Source organism: Patiria miniata, unplaced genomic scaffold, assembly GCF_015706575.1.
Source record: "Patiria miniata isolate m_02_andy unplaced genomic scaffold, ASM1570657v1 HiC_scaffold_18, whole genome shotgun sequence".
Classification (NCBI taxonomy): domain Eukaryota; kingdom Metazoa; phylum Echinodermata; class Asteroidea; order Valvatida; family Asterinidae; genus Patiria; species Patiria miniata.
The window spans coordinates 3,343,736-3,363,990 of record NW_024037056.1 but is presented as its reverse complement, the minus strand read 5'-3'; the positions used below and the strand labels follow the sequence as shown (position 1 = coordinate 3,363,990).

The following is a 20,255-nucleotide window of genomic DNA, read 5'->3' as shown; positions in this document are numbered from 1 at the left end:
TCTGCGTGCTTTTTACACATACGTTTCACGGATACCATGCACCACCCATCTTTGCGATCATTGAAAATACGTCCCATCATGCTCGGGACAAAATGGCATGATGGGAATAGCCCTCCGAGATTACCACGTGACCACAAAGATGACGGTATTTCATCAGACGGTCTATTTGCAAACGTGTGCTACTTAATACACATTTCCAACACGCGCGGTACTTCGCCGGACATAGTTGACTATAAAACACAAATAATGAAACCAGCATGGCGTTATATCCTTGTGAAACAACATTTTCTAGAGTTTGATAGACACACGGGTTGAGAAGCCGGAAAGACTGTAGTATCCAGACGCCACTTCTTTGGTTGTGTACAAAGTCTATATGGAGAGTCGAGTGCATTTTCAAAGTATTTTCTAACAAAATTGGACATGTTTCTCAGTCCCAGATTCTTGCTTCTCAACGTTTTTTGCAATGATTGATCATAGGAATGATCTTTACTTGGGTAGAGAAAACACAAGTTTGGTATAATACAGTTAGTTTATTTGAACGCTTAATCCTGAATTATTGGTCAGTTATACATACCACCACCATTATAAGATATAATATATATGAAAATTGATTACAAACCAAGTTGTTTATCATTAATTGATTAAGAAAACCCTTAAAAATACCGAATAATAACCAAAATGTATCTCTTAAGTATAAAAACAACTCGTTAATATTTACACAATGGTTAATATCGTAAATGAATGACATTTGAATTTATTTTTTTTCAACGAGAACAAACACCATTGTGACCTTTCCGCCTTGATTGGATGGCCCATTATAGTCAACAGAGGGCGCCCTTACCATGTACTCTTGAAAGACTCAAGTCTAACTATGGTGATCGAATTTCACGTATTTCTCAGTGAATGAGATGTGTGCGTTTCAAAAGAAAACAAAAGTAAAAGCACTGATGAATCATATCATAATTACCCTAAAGTTTTTAACAACAATCGCAAGAATAAGTAACCCTTTACAACTGAAAGTAAACAGGCTCACGATGTACATGTAAAATAAATTTGTCATCATGAGGTAGAAGAATTCAAAAAGAGAAAAAGTATGTTGACGATCAAAACAATTGGCGTCTAATAAAACACTCAAATAAAGGGTTTTTTTCTAAATTGTAGATGTAACATTCATATTTACGACAATGTTATCAAAATAGCCAAATGCAAAAAAAGTCCAACGGTTAAAATATTCACGGAAAGGAACTTAAAAAGAACAAAAAGATCTATTCTAAAATGGAAATCCTTTTTTTTGTATAAAAAGTGTGTTGCTTGTCAACGTCCACACAATTAAACTCGCTCTTATTTTGGCGCCAAAAAATATTTATTCGCACTGTTTTCCGTTGACGTAACTATCGAATTCCGCTTTCCAGTTGACCATGTACTTTGTGCTCCAGTCGTTAAACTGCTGTTTCCATATTCTCTCCGCCTCGCTAATGTCGCCTACAAACAAAACACAAGGCAGAAACAAACAGTATGATAAAAACTCACATAAAATAGCCGTCGGTGGAATTTACCGGTAGATGCTCGAGGGGCGTGGCTTTGTATGCGATTTTTTTTTGCGCACTCCAACAGTGACCTGGTTGGTGAAAATGACCTCAACAAAGCTGTCTAGCGCCCTCGTGAGTTTTAAAAGATCATGTTTGAGATTAAAAACACAAAAAAATCGTCCTTAGCAAGAAAGTAGTTTGGTTTGATCATCGGAAAAGGGAAAGGGAACTACTGTAATCGCTTCCCTCCATACAAAAATAATGTTTTCAAGATTTTTTTTTCCCAACTGCAAGACGAGCCATTTCAATGCCCTGTAACCATGACTTTTAATAGTTGCCCAGGGGGACCCACTTTGGCAGAAGACGGGTAGGCTGGTGGTGCTATGACAAATTTATTATCATGCAAATTCCATGAAATGGCGCCCCATATGAAATGACAGCACTTTTGGGATATGTCTTGAAATCCTGTCAGCTCAACGTCACTGCATCAAACAACTTGCCTTCCTCATTTATCATCCTGTACTTGGGAATGTTAAGCCGTGTCCGAATTAAAGGCCTTGTTGTCAGCGGCCACGGTTCTAAAAACGTAGCGCGCCAATGGCTAAAAGCCGTAGCTCTAGCCACAAAGTACCCCAACGTACCTGTCTGTGTCACCAGTGTGGGGAGATAGTCTCGCCAGAAGGCGCAGGCTTGGGCGAAGGGACCGCGTCCTATCGAATAGTCACCACCAATGATGGATTTGTCCAAAGTGAAGAATTGTTGTTGTTCGACGGTGTAGAGAGGCCAGTCGCTTCCGGAATCGCCGTTGGGATTACTGTGTGTGGAAAAAGGGAAGGTGATTATTTCAATTGGAACAGAAGATTGAGTGAACTTCGAAACGAACGAGCTGACTTTTGATGGAGCCATGAGCAGATGTTGTGATTAAGCTTGCAAAAAAATTAACTCTGTGGGCTTCAGGAACTGAAAAAATCTTAAAGCGATGGCCCTTACTTGACAAAGCTGTCTTGAAAACTATAGGACTATAGAACTATAAGACTACATCAACTTCACCTCCATCTATGTTTCTCAAGGTAATTTCGTCCGTGAGAAGATTTAGCATTGGCGTAAAATTGGCGACCATTTTAAGGAGACAGAAAAAGGGAACAGGTGTTACAACAATCAGACGTTTGGAATGGAGCCAGCAACTGAGGATCCAGATTCCTGAGTAGCTCGAGAGCATCCACTCACTGAACTCTGAGGAAGGAGTTGGAGCTCAGTTCTATTGATCACTACATGCAGATCAGAGTGCGCGTGATATGGCCAGGCTTCTTATCACATGCTTTAAAGTTTCTTCTGATTGTCGACTTACCCCGTTTTGGCAAAGTTGGCCCAGTATCTCATCATCATCCGACTCAGTTGCTCCTCCTGGTTGTTGAAGCCCTTCTCGGGGTAGAGTGGAAGTCCAAAGATGTAAGCGATCTCATCCGCGTGAAGCACGCCCATCCACTCAGGCCAGGGACTGTTGGAAGCCCTGTCCGTGAAGCGGTAGTAGTAAACCGGGTGGCCGGCTCGAGCATACCCGACAGCCGTCTCGTAGGTCGGGCAGGTGAAGGCCCAATCTCCGGTAGCTTTGTCGATGGCGTCCCGTAGAAGTGACTGGTTGTTGGGGTTCAACCAAGGTGTGTATTGGTACTCTAGCGCCTGCAACCCGAAGGAGTTAGCTTTGGGGAAGGCGTACTTCAACGCCGTGATGAATGCTTCTTTGTCCAGCAGACTCTCGCTGTCCTTGGAGAATCCTGGAACTTCGTAGATGAGAAAGAAGGCGCCTTCGTTTGAGTTGCTCCCGATGAGGAGTTCACAGTCCTTGACTGCACCCCGTTTGAGAGCTGATTCTGGCTGTTCTGTCAGGAAGGTACCATCTATGACGGGAACGAATGGGAAGTCGAGATAGTTCGAGGTCACCCACTGGTAGGTCAGGATTTGGACCACATCTCTACTGCGTAGGCAGTCAATGACCTGGGGTGTGGTCAGCACGTTACCCGTGGTGTCTTCTGTGCATTGCAGGTACTCGGCCAGCACCATGCCTCTACGGATGCCTTCCTCCATGGTGTAGTGACCCCATGGCACAGTGATGGCAGAACTCTCCAGAGCTGCTCTCTTGAACAGGTGCATACTCTCCGGGGAGATCATGTGGAGGGAGATACTAGCGGCACCTGCACTCTCTCCAAACATAGTGACCTGTCCTGGATCCCCACCGAAGACACCAATGTTATCCTGCACCCATTGCATGGCCAAAGCCTGGTCCCTCAGTCCCATATTACCCGGAGCGTTTGGGTCATCCATGGCAAGGAATCCCAACGCGCCTACCCGGTAATTCATGGAGACCACAATGACGCCCTCCTCGGCAGGCAAAGTCTTCCCATCATAGACGTCCAAGGAATCCACGCCTGAGATGTAGGAGCCACCAAACACCCATACCATGACAGCGGCATTAGTCGGTCTTGGGTAGGGCACCCAGACGTTCAAGTTCAGGCAGTCCTCCTTAAGCTGGACGTTTGGGTTCCACATCTCGGACCCTTCGAATCCTGGGAAAAGTTCATCTGGGACCGAAAAACAGCCAAATCCGTGCGTGGTGGCGTTGTAGGTACCCTCCCACGGCTCGCGGGGCTGGGGGCTCTTGAATCGCAGCTCCCCCTCCGGTGCCTTCCCATACGGAATCCCAAAGAAACCGTCCACTGTTTTCCCGAGCACAGACATCCTCTTTCCCAGGATTCGGCCGGTCGTGATGACTTCAGTGGGACCGAGGTCCTGGGACCCCACCAGCGTCCATAAACCTACCAGGAGAGCTATGCTGAGCCGTGTCGTCATTGTTGAAAAGTTGGATCGCATTATTCTGCCAAAATAGAACAAAAGATAATCCAATGAATTATTGCACAACACTTCATGCATCACATTACTTTTGTAAACACTAAAACACGTGCTTTTATCTCGTTGCACGCACAAAAATGGCAGTCGTAATTACCGTTGATCAGTATTGGCTTTTGAAACGACAAAAATCGCAAATCGAAGTCGGCTGACAAAATGCGGGCGTTTAAATCGGAGATATCCGATTTATTTACCCACTATATTCCACAAATATGGACTGAACGCAAAGAATGAATCAGCCGGCATTCTATAAATAGCCGTCGTGTTTTCATTCAATCAACTCGTCTGCTATAGTGTTGGTCTGTATTTGCACATCCACAGTGGCGTTGCAGCACACAGGACGAGTCGGAAACCAGACAACCTTGAGGGCGTTTTGTAAACTCAGACGATACAGTATCGATGACGTCATTCGGTATCGCTGACCTTTTGCTGAGAGACGCGTAAAATGATATACGTGAAGGTACACGAACTATTCTGACCCCTCAAGAATGCATCGATTCGCCAAGGATTCGATTCTTCAAGACGCTGTCGCGTGACTTTCTACTCTCTCAAAGTCTTGAGATCTTCTACTCCCTTAGCACGTGCACACCTTATAAGATTGCTACCCGATACCATGCATACTAAGTCCAAACAGATTGTGGAATATCACCTCCTTACTGGAACAACCTTATGAATATTCAAGCTGACAAAGTGTGACGTCACCTCGTCTGGTCAGGCTCACGTCTGAGCGACAACGGTACACGTGCATTCCATAACGACAATACATTTTCTGTACGATTAGGACACGATCCCAGACGGCAATTTTGCATCCTGCTTTTGCAGAGCATTTTAACAAATCCGTACCTGAAAATGGTTCACTGCCTTTGAGAATCAAGCCAATTGTAAACGGATTCACAACAGCCATAGCGAAACCACGGGTATTCACCGGGCCGCTTAGGGTGCAGGCCAGTAAATCGGTCCGAAATTGCCTACGCCGGCCAGATTACGATTTGCATGCCCTCAAATTTCCCGGTATTAGAGCATTTTTAAGGCAATGAACTTGATGATTTGTAAAAAAAGAGGGGTTGGAAGCGCCGTGCAAAGGACTGCGAGCTCATGTTTCTGTGAAATTTGGATGAAATTACGCCCTTAAATGGTTCTATTTTGCAATGGAGCGTAGGCGTCCATTTTCAAAATGGCGATGGGCTTCAAGACTGCTTTTAGGGGTGATCATCTTTGGATGGAATTTTCTCCCATAAGTCATTGGTTGATCCCAAGAAAATTAACGGAAAATGAAAGATGATGAAATAAGCTTTAATTCGATGCGTGTCTCGAACACCTAAGAGAGCTGATTTGAGCATTTCTAATAACTTTGGGAAGTGCGCGTAATTACCACTGAGGTCTATGGCATTCTATTTACTTGTCTGGCCCCTTAAGATAACCACACCAAGAAAGCACTGGGCACATGAATTTTCAAAGACATCGTTGCGATCTGTGCTCAGTGTTTTGTATGGGTGAACTATTGGAGCGGTAATATGTCGTTAGTGTACATAAACATGAACTTGTTAAGTCTCACAGATTTAGCAATGCAAAACAAGTCACGTGTACACGAGGTAATCGAGGCCAACATTTGAATCCCAAACTTGGACATTACTACCACGTTGTCGTAAAAGTTGGTACCTTGATCCTGTCTTAACTTATTCTATCAATGGGGCTTGCGGTCGCTGCCGAAGTTAATTGAACGTGATGGGCAGTAATAACTAACCGTCTGGTATTTGCTACACAAACCCCCGATGTAGGGGGTTTTGCATAGAAATTTTAAGATACCCACTTTTTACAACGTAATGGATTTCAGTGTAAAAAACCTCTCCCGGGCCTATGCCCAGATTCACGGTTCGATGATGTCATTATTAGAACTATAAATCATATTTTTAATACCTGAAATATCGTCGCAAGATTGGAAGCAGATCAATCAAAACGAAAGTCAGACATGAGTATCCATCATGTTTTTATCAAACTAGATGGGTTCGTCCTATACCTTGGGAGTTAAAAAAAACAACTTCATTGCAAAATATGTCCAAACCTATTGTCGTATTCCGTGTTAGTTCCTGTCCCGAGGTTTTCCTGCCCGAGGCCCTGTTTACCTTTATTACAAGCAACAAAGGGTTGTCCTCGGCTGCACACGATAAATAACAATACTTCTTTTGAAAGCTGTGGGGGAGAATGTAACTTGTTTCATAATGGTGCAGCTCTGACATGACCTTCCGTACTCGAATATTGCACAGAATTGGACTTGTACAAAGTGCATGGCACAACCGTTTAGCGAGATGTGTTATGAGTGTGAATAAGTTTGACATTAACTTGATGTTTTAAATGTTCTTTGGTAATGTTATCGGTAGACTTGCATCAGTCTGCTGGGAGTAATGTATGTCAGCTACATATTGTGTTGTACGTCACCCCTAACAAGGTTAAGCCCACTGTTACTTAGCTTTTCAAGTCAACATATGCATCCACTTTCGTGTTATTTTACACCACAGCGTACGGTGAAAGAAAATTTGCAAGAAAATAACATGAACACTTTTCAGGGGTAGAAGAAAGACTATGCGCCCGGAAATAAATTCGAACTTGTGGTTAGAAGTCAGTTAGTAAGTAAATTGCTGGATAAATTTCTTCATCTATGCAGATTTGCGTCACAACTTCTGTTTCCTCTGAACGGCCGATTACAAGTGATAACCTTGGGACTGTTGTTTGATTACGAGCAGAGAATTTCGTGTTCCGTCTCCGGTGATGTATTTTACTGCAGGCGTTGAGCCTACAATTTACGACACATGCGTATACGTGCGTCATAATTGTATCGGTGAGCACATTGGAGGCAAAGCATTCTTGGATTTATCTTACCACACACCTATCATCAGACCGAATACTTGGCCAGCCTCGTGGAGGATAGCTCAAGGCACACGATGAGAAGTTATCATTGAGGAAATTGGCTTCTCATTGAAAGATTTTTCGAAGAAGCAGCGTGGGAACCTGGACATTATACTCGACGCTTAGGCAAACCAAACCAGAGATTCAACGTGTAGGGGTAAAAGAGACCGCGACGATGGGAACCGAGACTATAAACTGTTATTGGTTAAGTTTCGTACACTAAATTCAAAACAAAGCCTCGTGAGTTTTGTTCCTTTGGTAGAGCAGGTCCCAGAGTGCACAAAGTTCTATTCAATTGATTTAGAATGACTATTCACTGGAAGTCTTTTCATGCATCTTGTATATACTATGGACCAGATTTAGCCCATCCATTGGCATTACGGGGTAATCCTATACAACAGCACTGCCCGGCTCAAAAGTGACACTGAGTCAGTCAATCACTCAGTCAGTCAATCACTAGGCTGAGCCTCTTGGATGAGCAAAAATAATGGTTTCCTTTCTACTTTAAGTTGATAATCCTGTCCTTGAGATAACTTTACGAGGAAAAAAAAGTCACAACATTGAAAATGTATAATGCAAGGAAGATGACTTTTCATCTCCAAAAAAGCTCCTTGAATTTGAAATGAGATTCCATGGACAATATTTTAGAAAACTCAATACTTAAAGCTACAATGCGAACAACGACGGCAATAATGTATAGCCTACTTAACATTTAGTTGCTGATTTTTGTTTCGTCCCATTTAGTGTCCCTTTATAAAGTATATTCACCCCAGCATTCGACAATAACTGGCAGTAAGGGTACAGACCATGATCTAATTTGACTTGATGAAGAAGAAAAAAAAAATCAGCCCTGGATTCTAGGCACCCATCCCGCTTCATTTGCAGCCATCGGTCTGGCATTCATGCATTTTAATTATTCAAACCTCGTTAGCATACAGTAGCACATGATTATGTCAAGGACGGAGGCACATACGCGCTACTGTCTTAATTATAAACCAGGGGCCATAAGGCAGTGCTTACTAATGCTATGCTTAAAAATGCTGCATGTTTCGACTTGGATTTTGTTAAATGACGATTATGGGTGAAAACGTATGAATAGTGGAATGATTCAACGATTCATCTGAAGTGAAACCATTATTTGACATGGTAACACTAAGATTTTCGTAATTATAATCTTCATAGTTATAAAATGGCGGATTTTTATATTTTTTTTTACACGCGGTTTCCATTGTATTATAGCGTCCATGGCACAGGGCACGTCTTAAAATCTATTAACATGACATGTGGGCCCATTGCACAGTTTAGTCTGATAATATCACCTCAGAGATCGGTAACAGTTACAATAATAAACTCGCACATGTAGACTTCGTTGTGAACTAGTCTTGATCTAAGACTGAATTTTTTTTTATGCCCCTCACACAGCCGGTCCGTGTCAAGCGAGATCGCTACCAACAAGACGAATCGAAGCAAGTCTTAGCAATATTGGCAGCGCTACCCAGGAAATTTCTAGCATACCTCACACGTGCTGTACTCAAGCTAATGCATGCGTGTGAAGTATGCTCGGAATTTCCCGGGTAGCGCTGCCAATGTTACCAAGACTGAATTAGTTTCATTTTGTTGATCTCCACTGCCGCGGCAACAGTCTTTAATCAAGACTAGGATTGAAAGGAACTTATGTTGTTTTGAAGTGCGACGAGTCATGATAGGAAAATTGTGCGTCGATTGTTGAGCATTATGGCTTCCCTAGAGTTGAATAATTACCGTTTAGATATTTTCATGGTCCTATTGTACCCTAATTTACCACAAGATGACATAACGGACTAATGAACTACATAACGGTTTAATTACACACGATTCGCCGGCACAGTTATTAGTGCAAGCCGGAAGCCAATTGCAATAGTATCCAATTAACGAAGTCTGCTTAATTGCATCGCGGAGCTACCAGCGAGCTCTGAAATAATTACATCCGAGAAGCACTGCGTGAAATAGAAAAGAAAGAAAAAATAATAAAACAAAAGATCAAACTTACAACCAGATGAAATCATCACCGTCTTAAAAACTCCAAACCGGTGGGAATCCGACTTGGTGGCCAACCCCAACACACTGAGCTGTACAGTTTTTAACCAGTTGTGTGGACGTATTGAACCGTATTGATTCATTTAGCGTCGGGCGATATGACTTTATTACCGCGTACAACACTCATTTCACTTTCGAGGCCAAGCCGGCTTTAGTTTACCGGGTCATCAGCGAATTACACCGTGGGGCTTTTGAAGGCTCTTGACGGTATCGATCGATCGGCTGACCCGGGCCCTTGGTAAGCCGCCATCGGAGGTGAGAACAGTGCCCATGTACGGTATACACGCCCCTTGGGGCACCATAAGCACATCGATCAATACATCATTGTCATTATACGCTCCATGCCTTTACAATACCCAGGTACTTTATCAGCTTTGCGTGTAACAGGATTTAAAGGTGGGTCAAGTGATGGAAATCTGACGGGAAGCCTCTTTGCTTGAGACGGCCTTAGATCCGGAATATTTGTTCAAATCCTCCGAGGTAATCCTAATCCTTTATTGACACTGTATTTGCTATTATCGTTCGGAAGTTGTATAATTTGTAAATAAATATGAACCAAAAATGACGATATACAAACAGGCAGCAGGCTACATCCCATTCATCTAAAGCGTGAAAAACGCACAGGCTGCCTGGTAAAACAAAAATTGACAACCGACGGAAAATAAGCCACCAAAAAGGAAAAGCAACCCGGTCTTTCTGCCGGCCACACGTCCTTCCTATGTACCTCGTGATTCACATGTTTTTTTCTTGTATAAGAAAAGAGTGTCGCTACGAAATCACAAATCTCATTTCCCTTGCTTCCCAACGACTGACTTTCCCGAACTCAAATCCCAAGAGAAAAATAGCCACCGTTTTTCAAGTATCTCGACTCGTTGACACAAAAACAGCGTTCCGCTTTTTTAAAATTCCGATTTTCAAATTTGGAATTTCCCGGAACGAGGCGTTCGATCTAGCGCAACACTCGCCACATCCCAAGCTAGGCCTAGCTCGCCTCGTGGTCACTCAGTGAGAAAAAAAGAAAGTTGTATGTATGCACAGATGCCTTGTCGATGGCACTTCACGTAGACTGAAGCACCACTCGGCGAGAACCCCGTAAGCACCATTATTCACTTTGCCCACTTACGGCAATCTCCACAACCGACAAGGCCCATGAATTGTGTATGAGCACTCGAGTCGGTAAGCATAATGCTTAGCGACATTCTGCCCTTCCTAAGCATCTGCAGCGTTGCAATGAGATGGAGCTTCTAGTACAAAGATATGCTTCCCAGCAACTGGTAATCAGTCACAAGCAATACACAGCTCGTGATAGTTTGGCTGGTAACCATCTTTACTGAGCTAAGCCAATGTGTGTGCTTAGCAGGTCTATAAAATTGGCCCCTGGCGGTTGCTAGACTTCATTCGAGTCGTTAGTTCCACTCACGTTTGAAAATTTCATCACTCACAGCAGCAATATCGTAAATGATATTTGGCGATGAAAGGACGCGTGTCTTCAAGTTGTAAACGCTCGTAACACGGAGGTGTAACCAAAAGGAAACAGTGAATATATTTTCACTGATTTATTCAGCAGGCAAAAAGGCAACACGACGGTCAAAGCAACCTGTCCCCTCCCCACAAATCACCTAACACCTGCCCCAATGCTACCCCGGTGCGGGACCCCTATTAGGCTAGCTCCCCTCGGCTGCATCATCGTTGCCCGCTCCCGGTAATTACAACTTGCACGCGACGAGTAGCGACAGATGCGCGGATTAGAGGCCAATTTCACGGCAAGATTTGACGCGGGACGGGTATCAGCATTTTGCCTTGTTATCAATCGCGGACGGGCTGAGAAGGATCGCTCGCAACGCTCGTTGGGGATATAAATACGATGATGAATCGGATATGTCCTCAGCAAATTAAAAAGAGGAACTTGTGTCATTGCATGATACTGAAAGTGTAGGCCTTTCTTAAAGGATTTCTTGAGCGCAGGCAGGGCAGAGAGTCCTAGGACGAAGTAATGAGATATTGACGGGTGATCCCGATGTGTCAAATTTGACATGATTTGAACACAGCATCGTTTTGTTTCTGCATAACTTTGGCCGGAAATTATTCAATTCTTGTTAAATCGCTAAATCTTGTCGGACATTTTTATTCGTTCCTTCCCATCCACTAAGACGGAATTTGTAAATAACGAAACACACTCACAAAATGCCCTCCTCCCACTTTGTGTTAAACATTGCCAACCATTCCTTAATGTATAGCTCCGTATAGTAGTGCACTAAACAACATCAGTACTCGCAACTCAATGTCAGTCATAGAAGTATAATAAAGAGACATTTTCTAGAGACATATTTCTGTCTCGCAAGGTGTCACCTTTTAAAAATACACTCCTTCATAATTCAATTTTCCTGCTGCATGCATTCCGCGCGGTAGAAAGAAAACGTTCCCGCGCTGTTTGTACGACCGTGAGTGGAACTTGGTTATTTTCATTCTTTGCATGAAACCACTCTGCGGAAAACTCGCTTCAGCCAAGCGAATGTGTTGTATTCATCTGCGCCGCTGGACTTGGGTAACAAATTTCGTGCAAGCTGGGTGTATGTGTACTTGGCCAAAATACCAGCGGCGATATGGCGTTTAAAATGTTTAAGGTGTAATGTACAGGGTAGTCCAAAAAGTCTTCACTTTTTCAGAGGCAGATTTCTCAAAATTGTTGAAATTGTTTTAAGACATTCCTAAACTATAAGATTTTGGTGGGATATGGTGAAAATGGCGTTGAAAATAAAGCTCAAGCTAAGAAGTAGCGGCCGGTTACAGAAAAACGGTCAAAACTAGTATGTCCAAGTTGTGGCAGTCATGTAGGCCTAGACTTGTTTTTCGTTACTGCAATTCTTTGTGGTTGCAGTGCTATTGTGGTGACCATATCTCATAGATTTGCATGTGGACAAACTGGTTTTGGTCTTGGACCATCTATATTTAAACCATCGCCATTTCGTTATTTAGGCTTTATTTTCAGCGCCGTTTTCACTATAAAAAGATGCCGGAGTTTAGGAATATCTTAAGACAATCTGTATAAACATGTCTCCCCATTTCCGAGAAATCTGCGTCTAAAAAATTGTAATTCTTTTCGGGGGACCACAAAGAAAAGTTGCCTCGTTACGGGATGACGTCAGTTAAGTTTTGATTTTATTTCGTAATACAAAAATAGCTCTGAAATCTCACGAGATTATTCGTGAGCGGAAGTGGTCTGCATTGCTCGTAAATAAAATAAAATCAAATCAAATTAAAACAATCCTGTTACCTCTTATCTTTCTAACACAATAACCAACTCTCAACTCCCGAATGGAGAAGAGCAATTGTTGTAAAGTATATTGCTTATGGACACTAAACAAGACCCGCTTGTCAAGGTAGAGAGCTGTGCATTTTGGAAGTCTCTGCCCGACCTGCCGCTGTTCAAAAAATTATACACGTATTACCGGTAAATGTCATCATACGTCGTGTAAATGTCATCATATGACAATACCATACAATCGACATATATATTGATGTAGGATGAGGTGAAAATAGAAAAATAATTGTATGGTAATCGTGTAGTTTAGGACACCTCTAGTTTTACAAGTTCCGTTCAATAATCAAAACCAAGCCCTCTTTCAACAAAATTATGTTAGATAATATTCAACATAGTGAACTGTTTAGATGATTCTAAACACATTGACTTTTTCTGCTTTGGCGCCAACTGTTTACGTATTAAGTCCCAAAACTTTAAGCGTCTTTCGTTCTCTTATAATTATACTAGCAGGTTCATCTTATATAGCGCATTTAAATAAGATCAAAGCGCTTGACATCATTATTACCCCCTCATCACTGGGCCAATTAAACATTCCAAATACCGTCTCAGCTACCTGGGGAGTATTCAGCTCGATGCTGCCATTTCCGCATGGCAGCTAAAATCAATCACAATAACCATCTCTGCCCTCACGGGTACCCATTTACTCCTGGGTGAGGAGAAGCAATGAGTGACAAAGTGGGGAGTCAGGTTGGCGTAGTGGTACTTTCCTCGCCTTCCACCGCTGTGACTCGGGTTCGAATCCCCCCTGGGTCAATATGTGGATTGGGGTTTCAGTCCCCACCTGATTCCGTGGGTTTTCCCCAGAATATCTTCTGGGCGTTTCCTCCCACCTCTAAAACTGTAATTTCTTCTCATTGTCTTCTCTCTAAGTTGGTGTGATGTTTCCCCTGGAATGCTTTACCGAATATAACATATAGATAGATAGATTGAAGTGCCTTGCCCATTACCAAGGGCACACGCATCGTAATCCCAGGCTGGACTCGAACCCACAACCCGCAGAATCACCCGCAGACCACAAATTCAATGCACCAGAACACGAGGCACTCCACATATGAGAACATGTCTCCTAAACTACACTATACTACACCAAATAATTATATAACATGACTTACAATAACACCGATGGGTTTTCTGGCGCACTCTGCAACTACGAGTCTCAGGTCAACTTTATCACGCGACAGAGTATAGCTCTGTTGTCGTATTTGTAATACAACCCGTTTTACATAACTTCTAGTTCAACGTCCCCAACTTGTAATTCATTCACTGGAATCACCGAAGCGGAACGCCGCCCACCGCCAATGGTGCACGTGTACGAACGAGAGCGCATACCGATGGAGTATTCAGTTAGTCACACCACCACTGGATCTATTGCTTACTTTCGCCTCGAGAGGCATAGCACACGGTATTCACATCCAAATTCAACTGCCATATGCCCTAACCATTGACAGAAAAAAATACCCTTTCAATTCGCTGTGCCCGATTGTTGATCTAAAGTAAAGAGCGGTCGCTCAATGCACGCGAAGTTAATGAAAGTTTTCAATAGAATACCGAGAGTCGGTACGATTTACCCTAATCCTGGAATTGACGCAGAGAAGAAACTTGTAATCTTTTTGAGGTCAACTTTTGTCAACTGTACCAAGGGAAACGATCGGAAAGTGGGAGAAAGTTCCTCAGAACTTCGGAAGTGTTAAAACTTTAAACATGCAACAGCAGAGAGATGTACTGTATATGGTCGTATTAGGAAGGTGGCCATAATGCGCGACTTCATTTATGGTGGCCTCAAGGGGGAGGTTTATTCTATACAGAAAATGCATTCCATTCCACCTTCAAAATGTACACACATGGCCGTATTATGGAGGTTGCTCACACGAGCCGAGGACGAGAGGACGGAATAAAAGTTTAAATATGGCGTACATGAGGGGCATTCAGTCAAGGCTACAATGGCGGATGGATTTCATGGGAATTTCGCATTTTGTGTGTGACTGCAAAACCGGATACTGTTTAGTTGTGGCCCACTAGCTTGACTTGAATTCCAGAGCCTTTTCCAAATGTAACATGACACTAATAACATATATCAGTTCTAAAAAGGCTCGGTTTGAGTACACGAGTAGTTGAACAAATAAGTATTCTTCGCCACCTCGCCCTCACGCGACCATATTGATTTTGCATTTCGTCGTCATTGAGAAGTTGGTCGCATTTGGGGAATATGACATTCTGTCAAGCTTAAAATAGTGGATGGATTTCAGCGGAATATCGCATTTCAAGTATTACAGCAGAATTAACTTGACCCTTTTCTAAAGGTATGGTACGCTAGTTTTACTTGAATTCCAGAGTCATTTCAAATGTAACACGTGACTAATTACCATCCGATTTGTACGCATGCGTAGTTCAACATCAAATAAACTCAGAATTAATCTTCGCCACAGCGCCCTCACGCGACCAGGCATGTCTGTTTGATTTAACGCAGGTCACGGCTGTTGATTATTAATCACGTGACAGCAATGTCCCGCAGAAAGTAAGCTTATCTTAATAGGCGTTTTTTAAGCACTTCATAATGTGTTTTCTATCTTCAAAGGGAAGCCGATGTAATGTTGCGTCAATATTTTCTGCAACTTGCCTCCCGGGTTTTTGAGAATGTTCATTTGTTACAGTCATCTGGTTCTCCCTTCTGAATTTCGGAATCGAGCGGCTGGCTTCGCTGAATGCCCCCAGCTGCATCGATTCATTACCCCGGCAAAACTTTAATGAGAGCATTCGCAGATGTTGCACAGTATATACGCGACATTCGATTCCGCAGGAGCTGTGCTATAGTTTATGACGCGCAAGATGTGTCTCTGCTCAACTCAAGTCGACGGTCAAAGTGTCAATTTGCTATTTAATTTAAAGGGAATATATACAACACATGCAAACACCAAAACACAGAATTACCGAATTATTATGAAATACCTTACTGGACTGTTAGTGAAATGACAGTCTATGCGTCCTGTAGCACCTGGTGTGCTGTAGTTTTCAAGAAACCGACCCGCGTTGGACAAAGTTGGCTTTTTTTTTCAAATACTGCCCCAACCCCAATTTACCATCCTTAGTTAGTCTGCATTTGTTCATGTTGTTTGCAATCGATTACACACCTATGACCGAACACAAGCCAACTAGACTGGTTTCCCAACCTTACAATTCCCCAACGTCCATAAATTGCTCCGTTTCATCACCAGGTCACCAGACTACATGAACACGAAGGTTTCTTGATTTTTCCAGCACCTACGAGCACAAAACTTCAGACAAGTCAATGTAACAATATTTGCTATAAAATACTAGCTAACAAATGTTTACAAAATATTAATGCTAATAAATATTAACCCCCTTTGCTCTAAATAGAACATTCGATAAACTGTTTTGACATCTGCCATCTGAAGTTTCGCATTTAAATCTTGTCGTTTGAAGTTTACCCCACAAACAAACCATAAATTAAAATTTTATGGCCTCGTTTTATGAACTTGTAATGCTTTCAAGTTGTTCAAAAACGCGCAGCATTTCTAGGTGACGTATATTATTTTGTTCGGTATTCATAACTGTATTATTACAATTATTTAAAAGACAGGTGCATGTTTACGATATCGATTACCACTTTAACTATCAATGATGCAATACCACCTGCTGCATGTCAACAACACGTGGTCTCGATGACGTCGTTGCATCCGGTTATTTAATCTGTCCGTATATCGATTACATCGATGACACAATTGCGATGGAATAAATCGATTTTATCGTCAGTTCTGATATCACCTAATCCTGTGAATATTGCTTTTTATTGCCTATAAATATCACCCCGTCTTCTGCACCAATATTTTCCCAGTAGATATCAATTCAATTTGAAACAATGTTTATTCGAAAGAAAACGAGCGCGATCGGAAATATCTCGGAAGCTGCGGGCCAACGAATTCGTGTTCATGCATGAGTCACGTGATTGTGCCATTGTCATTTCTGGAAGAGTGTTTTGAGTACAAAAAAAATCAGGTTTTTTACCCCAGTTTCCCATGATGACCTTTGACTTTGACCCCAGTTTGGTCATGTGACATGTTGGGGCTGGGCTACTAATACTTTTAACAAAGTGTGGTTGAAGCCGTTCAAAAAGTGTAGGAGCAATAGATTACCGCAATAGATGTCAACGTTTGTTACTAACTAACTATCTAACGGAGAAACGGAGAGAAACGATGCTTTGTTGAGCTGCTATTCTACAGCTAAAAACCGAATAGCTAAATAATTTTGAGTATACATTTTGTATTTTGATAAATCGTAAAGCGCGTTCTATATTAGAGGTGTTAAAACCTTATGTGAAAGTCTGAAATCTTGGAAATCATTTTTGGAAATCCTGTGTAAAACCTGCATATTGGTATACAATAGCACACCATCATTCATTGCCGCTTACATGTCATTTACAAGTCGAATATACCATCATTATTCATCACATTATGCGCGTTCCCTGAGGCCCAGGAAACACGGGCCACTGTCCTTTATCAAAAACAAACTCAGCACCGAGAATTCCCTTCCTGTAAAAAGCACGACTTTCGGTCAGTTGGAAACGTGGCAGAACATTTGATCTCTAGAATTGGCTGATAAAAGGCTCTTGCTTCAGAATTACAAAAGGTCAACAAAACGAACTTCCAGGATTGTTACAACACGACTGATGAAGAAAAGGCCATTGACCAATCGTGTGTTGGCCTTTGCCAATGACGTCACATACCAAAATACCGCCCTCGGGTGACAGAAGAAACTAAACAAGCTGTTTTAAAATGGACGATCCTTTGCTTTCTAAACAACAAAGACGATTCATTGCCTTTTAAAGCGTAAACTGAAGTTTAAATCTGGCTTAAATATCCATCGACAACAGAAACAGAATGTGCTGAACACGATTTTTCAAAATGAACCCATTTGGATCGCCATCATGAGCTCTTGAGTTTTGACAGTTGAAGTATGATCCGACTAAGTCTGGGATAATTAATAAAATCTGGGGGGAAAATTGACAGCATTGACACGAGATGTCCTTGAGGGTTTAAAATTCGGATCCCTTCGACTTGATTTGGTTTTCGTACCTTCCTACTTCGAACCCAAAGAGGCCACTAACTGGCCGTTGAGCTTTAGCGTACTGAATCAATTGACTGTGGATACAGCACTTGTAATAATCCTAGTAACGAGATTTGTATGCATAGCACCGGGTGAGGGGTTAGTCGAGTGTCAAAATCTGTGGCTGTACGGTGGAACCATCTGCCACGATGTTTTAACAGCATTGAAAACCAATTTGATTTTTGTAATAGGATACTCGAAAAGACCCTGCCTTTTTGACCAGGGCAGGTTAAAAGGGGAATTGGGGGTAAAGGGGCACCCCCGGTGGGGGAAGTAAAGGGACCAACATAGACGCATTGGGACCAGTCGGTGACGTCAGAGGTGTCATAAACGGTGGAAAGTGGGTCCTGAAACTGGGACACAGAATCATCGTTTCAACGTGCAGAGATGCATGCTAACTGAATGGGCAGTGACAGACTCTAAAAGCAATTTTGTGCTCATTGAAAAGCTAGCTGTGGAAGGCGTTAAGGCTCAGAATGACGTCAAATCGGGCGCCCTCTTTCGGTTCTAATTTGAAAATTATACCAGGTTGTTCATGAAGTCGAAAGTTTACACAGGGAAAAAGTACAAGAGACTCTAAACAAAAACAAGCCCGGCAAAAGCTCATGTTGACGGGCCAACCTGATCCGGACAACCCATGTGCACTGTGTATGTTTGTTATTGGAGCATGTTTATTATCTAAACAGGATCAGGGGATTGAGCTGCACCGCCGCTCTATGTACATTCTGACTATGGACTGGAGGAAGGGGTTTTCGTCGTGTGCCAAGCAAACTGAATGCCGAACGGTGGCAGCCTTGTGCATCACTGCAAGTGCAATGCAAGTTTTACAAAACCAGCAATCATTCCTCCACTATACAAGTTTCAGGTTTTAATGACGCCGCTGATGACGTCATCCAGCTTGACGGGAGCAATTGCAGTAAAGTATCGTGCTCAAGAACAACGGTCCCTGGTTGCTTAAGTGGTTTCAGACATTCAGACAACTCCTTGGAACATCATAAAACAATGGCTTATAGCCTGTCTCTAAGATTTTGCTAGGATAAATTGTAGCCTAAAGCATCTTACCGTTGATAAACATAATTATTCCAGGTCTAGAGCTATAGTTGGCGGGTAGTTTGCTGAATGTTATTGGAAAGGAAACAATCGTACTTTCTTACCTTTATTGCACAGGAATTTCTTGGAAGAGATTAGAAGAATCTGTCTTCTGCATTTATTCAGAACCATCTCATCAAACCACCTTGCATGGTAGACGTACGTGTCACATCTCGTTTCAACATCACGCAGGTTGTCGGTTGATTCAATCATAGATCCGTGCAGAAGCCCATGGAAGTAATGTAATCGTAAAAGGATCAGTCATCAAAAGTACAGCCACTCCTATCTGGCTGCCAATCTACAACTGCAGAGATTCCTTTACATAATGCCCCGGTGCGATTGCACGATTAAGGGAGGGAGGGGGAAATGGCAGGATAGCTGCAGACGTTGATTTCCTGCGATTAAATTCCCCGGCTGAGCGCGCGCATCCTGTTCCCGATATGATTCCGTCTGGACTGTGTGGACGGACCACCAACCGTCACTGAACCCGCGCGGGTGTTTCCAGCCGGTGTCACCGATGAGAGATCCCGTGAGCTCCGCTGCGTAGATCCACTCTCCTCGGAGTGGATTCATAAAAATCGATCAGTCCGCGGCTGATGATGAATCCAGAAGCCTCTCCACGCGCGTCGTCTGAGCACACTCCGTAGTTACCGTGTACATAGGGAGGTCACGACCCCTCCAAGTTGTGATGATAACACCGTGGCCCGTTCAAGTTGTCCGTGAAATTGAGGGCCTCCGGTGGCTCAGTTTTTGGCAGGTCATCAAAACAATACACCACTCTTTGATTTAGCGCCCAGATGAAATCGACCCCAAACACCACCTTTAAAGGCGCAGTCTCGGCGTACATTTTCAGTTTTACTTTAAGCGCGCCCTCGTGTGGCTGCTGTGAAATTTCGTCGGTCATCATTTCGGTGTTACAATAAGTTCATCGAATCTGCAAAGTTCTGACAGAATTCGTCAGGAGATATATGGGTGCATGAAATGCATTCTACCTTCAAAGGTTGAGAGTGTGTATTTAAGTTTCCATCTTTCAATACGAGAAGAATGTTACGGGTAGTTGATTTATACGCAGTTATTGCAGGTACGCAGTTTTGAAAGTCATGTAAATTCAGAATGTGATTTATGTGATTTCCTTGGAAACATATTATATTTTTCTTTTCTATGAATGGATTATTTTAACAAGCAAGATATCATATTTGGTATCTGTCTTGTAACAGGCTTTCAGTATTACCTATCTTGCTGTTTTTCCTTAAATACCTAGGTTTATTCTAAAGTAAAAAGGACATGTAGTTCTCACGGGAATACTTTAA

The 20,255-nt window shown here is 42.6% G+C and overlaps 1 protein-coding gene across 4 annotated transcripts; it reads right to left on the bottom strand.

Moving 5' to 3' along the window:
- Positions 1-510: 510 nt before the first annotated feature.
- LOC119724239 (acetylcholinesterase-like) lies at positions 511-19,727 on the bottom strand. Of its 4 annotated transcripts, none has more exons than XM_038195202.1 (4): positions 19,011-19,727; positions 2,878-4,401; positions 2,171-2,343; positions 511-1,482 (listed from the first exon to the last, which is right to left on the bottom strand). In XM_038195202.1, the coding sequence occupies exons 2-4, from the start codon at positions 4,395-4,397 to the stop codon at positions 1,364-1,366; spliced, it is 1,812 nt and encodes a 603-aa protein (XP_038051130.1). In that variant the 5' UTR covers positions 4,398-4,401; positions 19,011-19,727; the 3' UTR covers positions 511-1,363. The 4 variants fall into 4 exon arrangements, with proteins under 4 accessions (XP_038051130.1, XP_038051131.1, XP_038051129.1 ...); XM_038195203.1 differs by lacking the exon at positions 19,011-19,727 and adding an exon at positions 13,848-14,005; XM_038195201.1 differs by lacking the exon at positions 19,011-19,727 and adding an exon at positions 9,367-9,577.
- Positions 19,728-20,255: the final 528 nt, after the last annotated feature.

Bases quoted from the DNA above. Each gene is read 5' to 3' on its own strand.
- LOC119724239 (XM_038195202.1), bottom strand. From the start codon at position 4,397: ATGCGATCCAACTTTTCAACAATGACGACACGGCTCAGCATAGCTCTC. The intron at 2,344-2,877 runs GTAAGTCGACAA...TTCCACACACAG, and splicing joins GCCAACTTTGCCAAAACGGG to TAATCCCAACGGCGATTCCG. The intron at 1,483-2,170 runs GTACGTTGGGGT...TTTTGTTTGTAG, and splicing joins CACACTGGTGACACAGACAG to GCGACATTAGCGAGGCGGAG.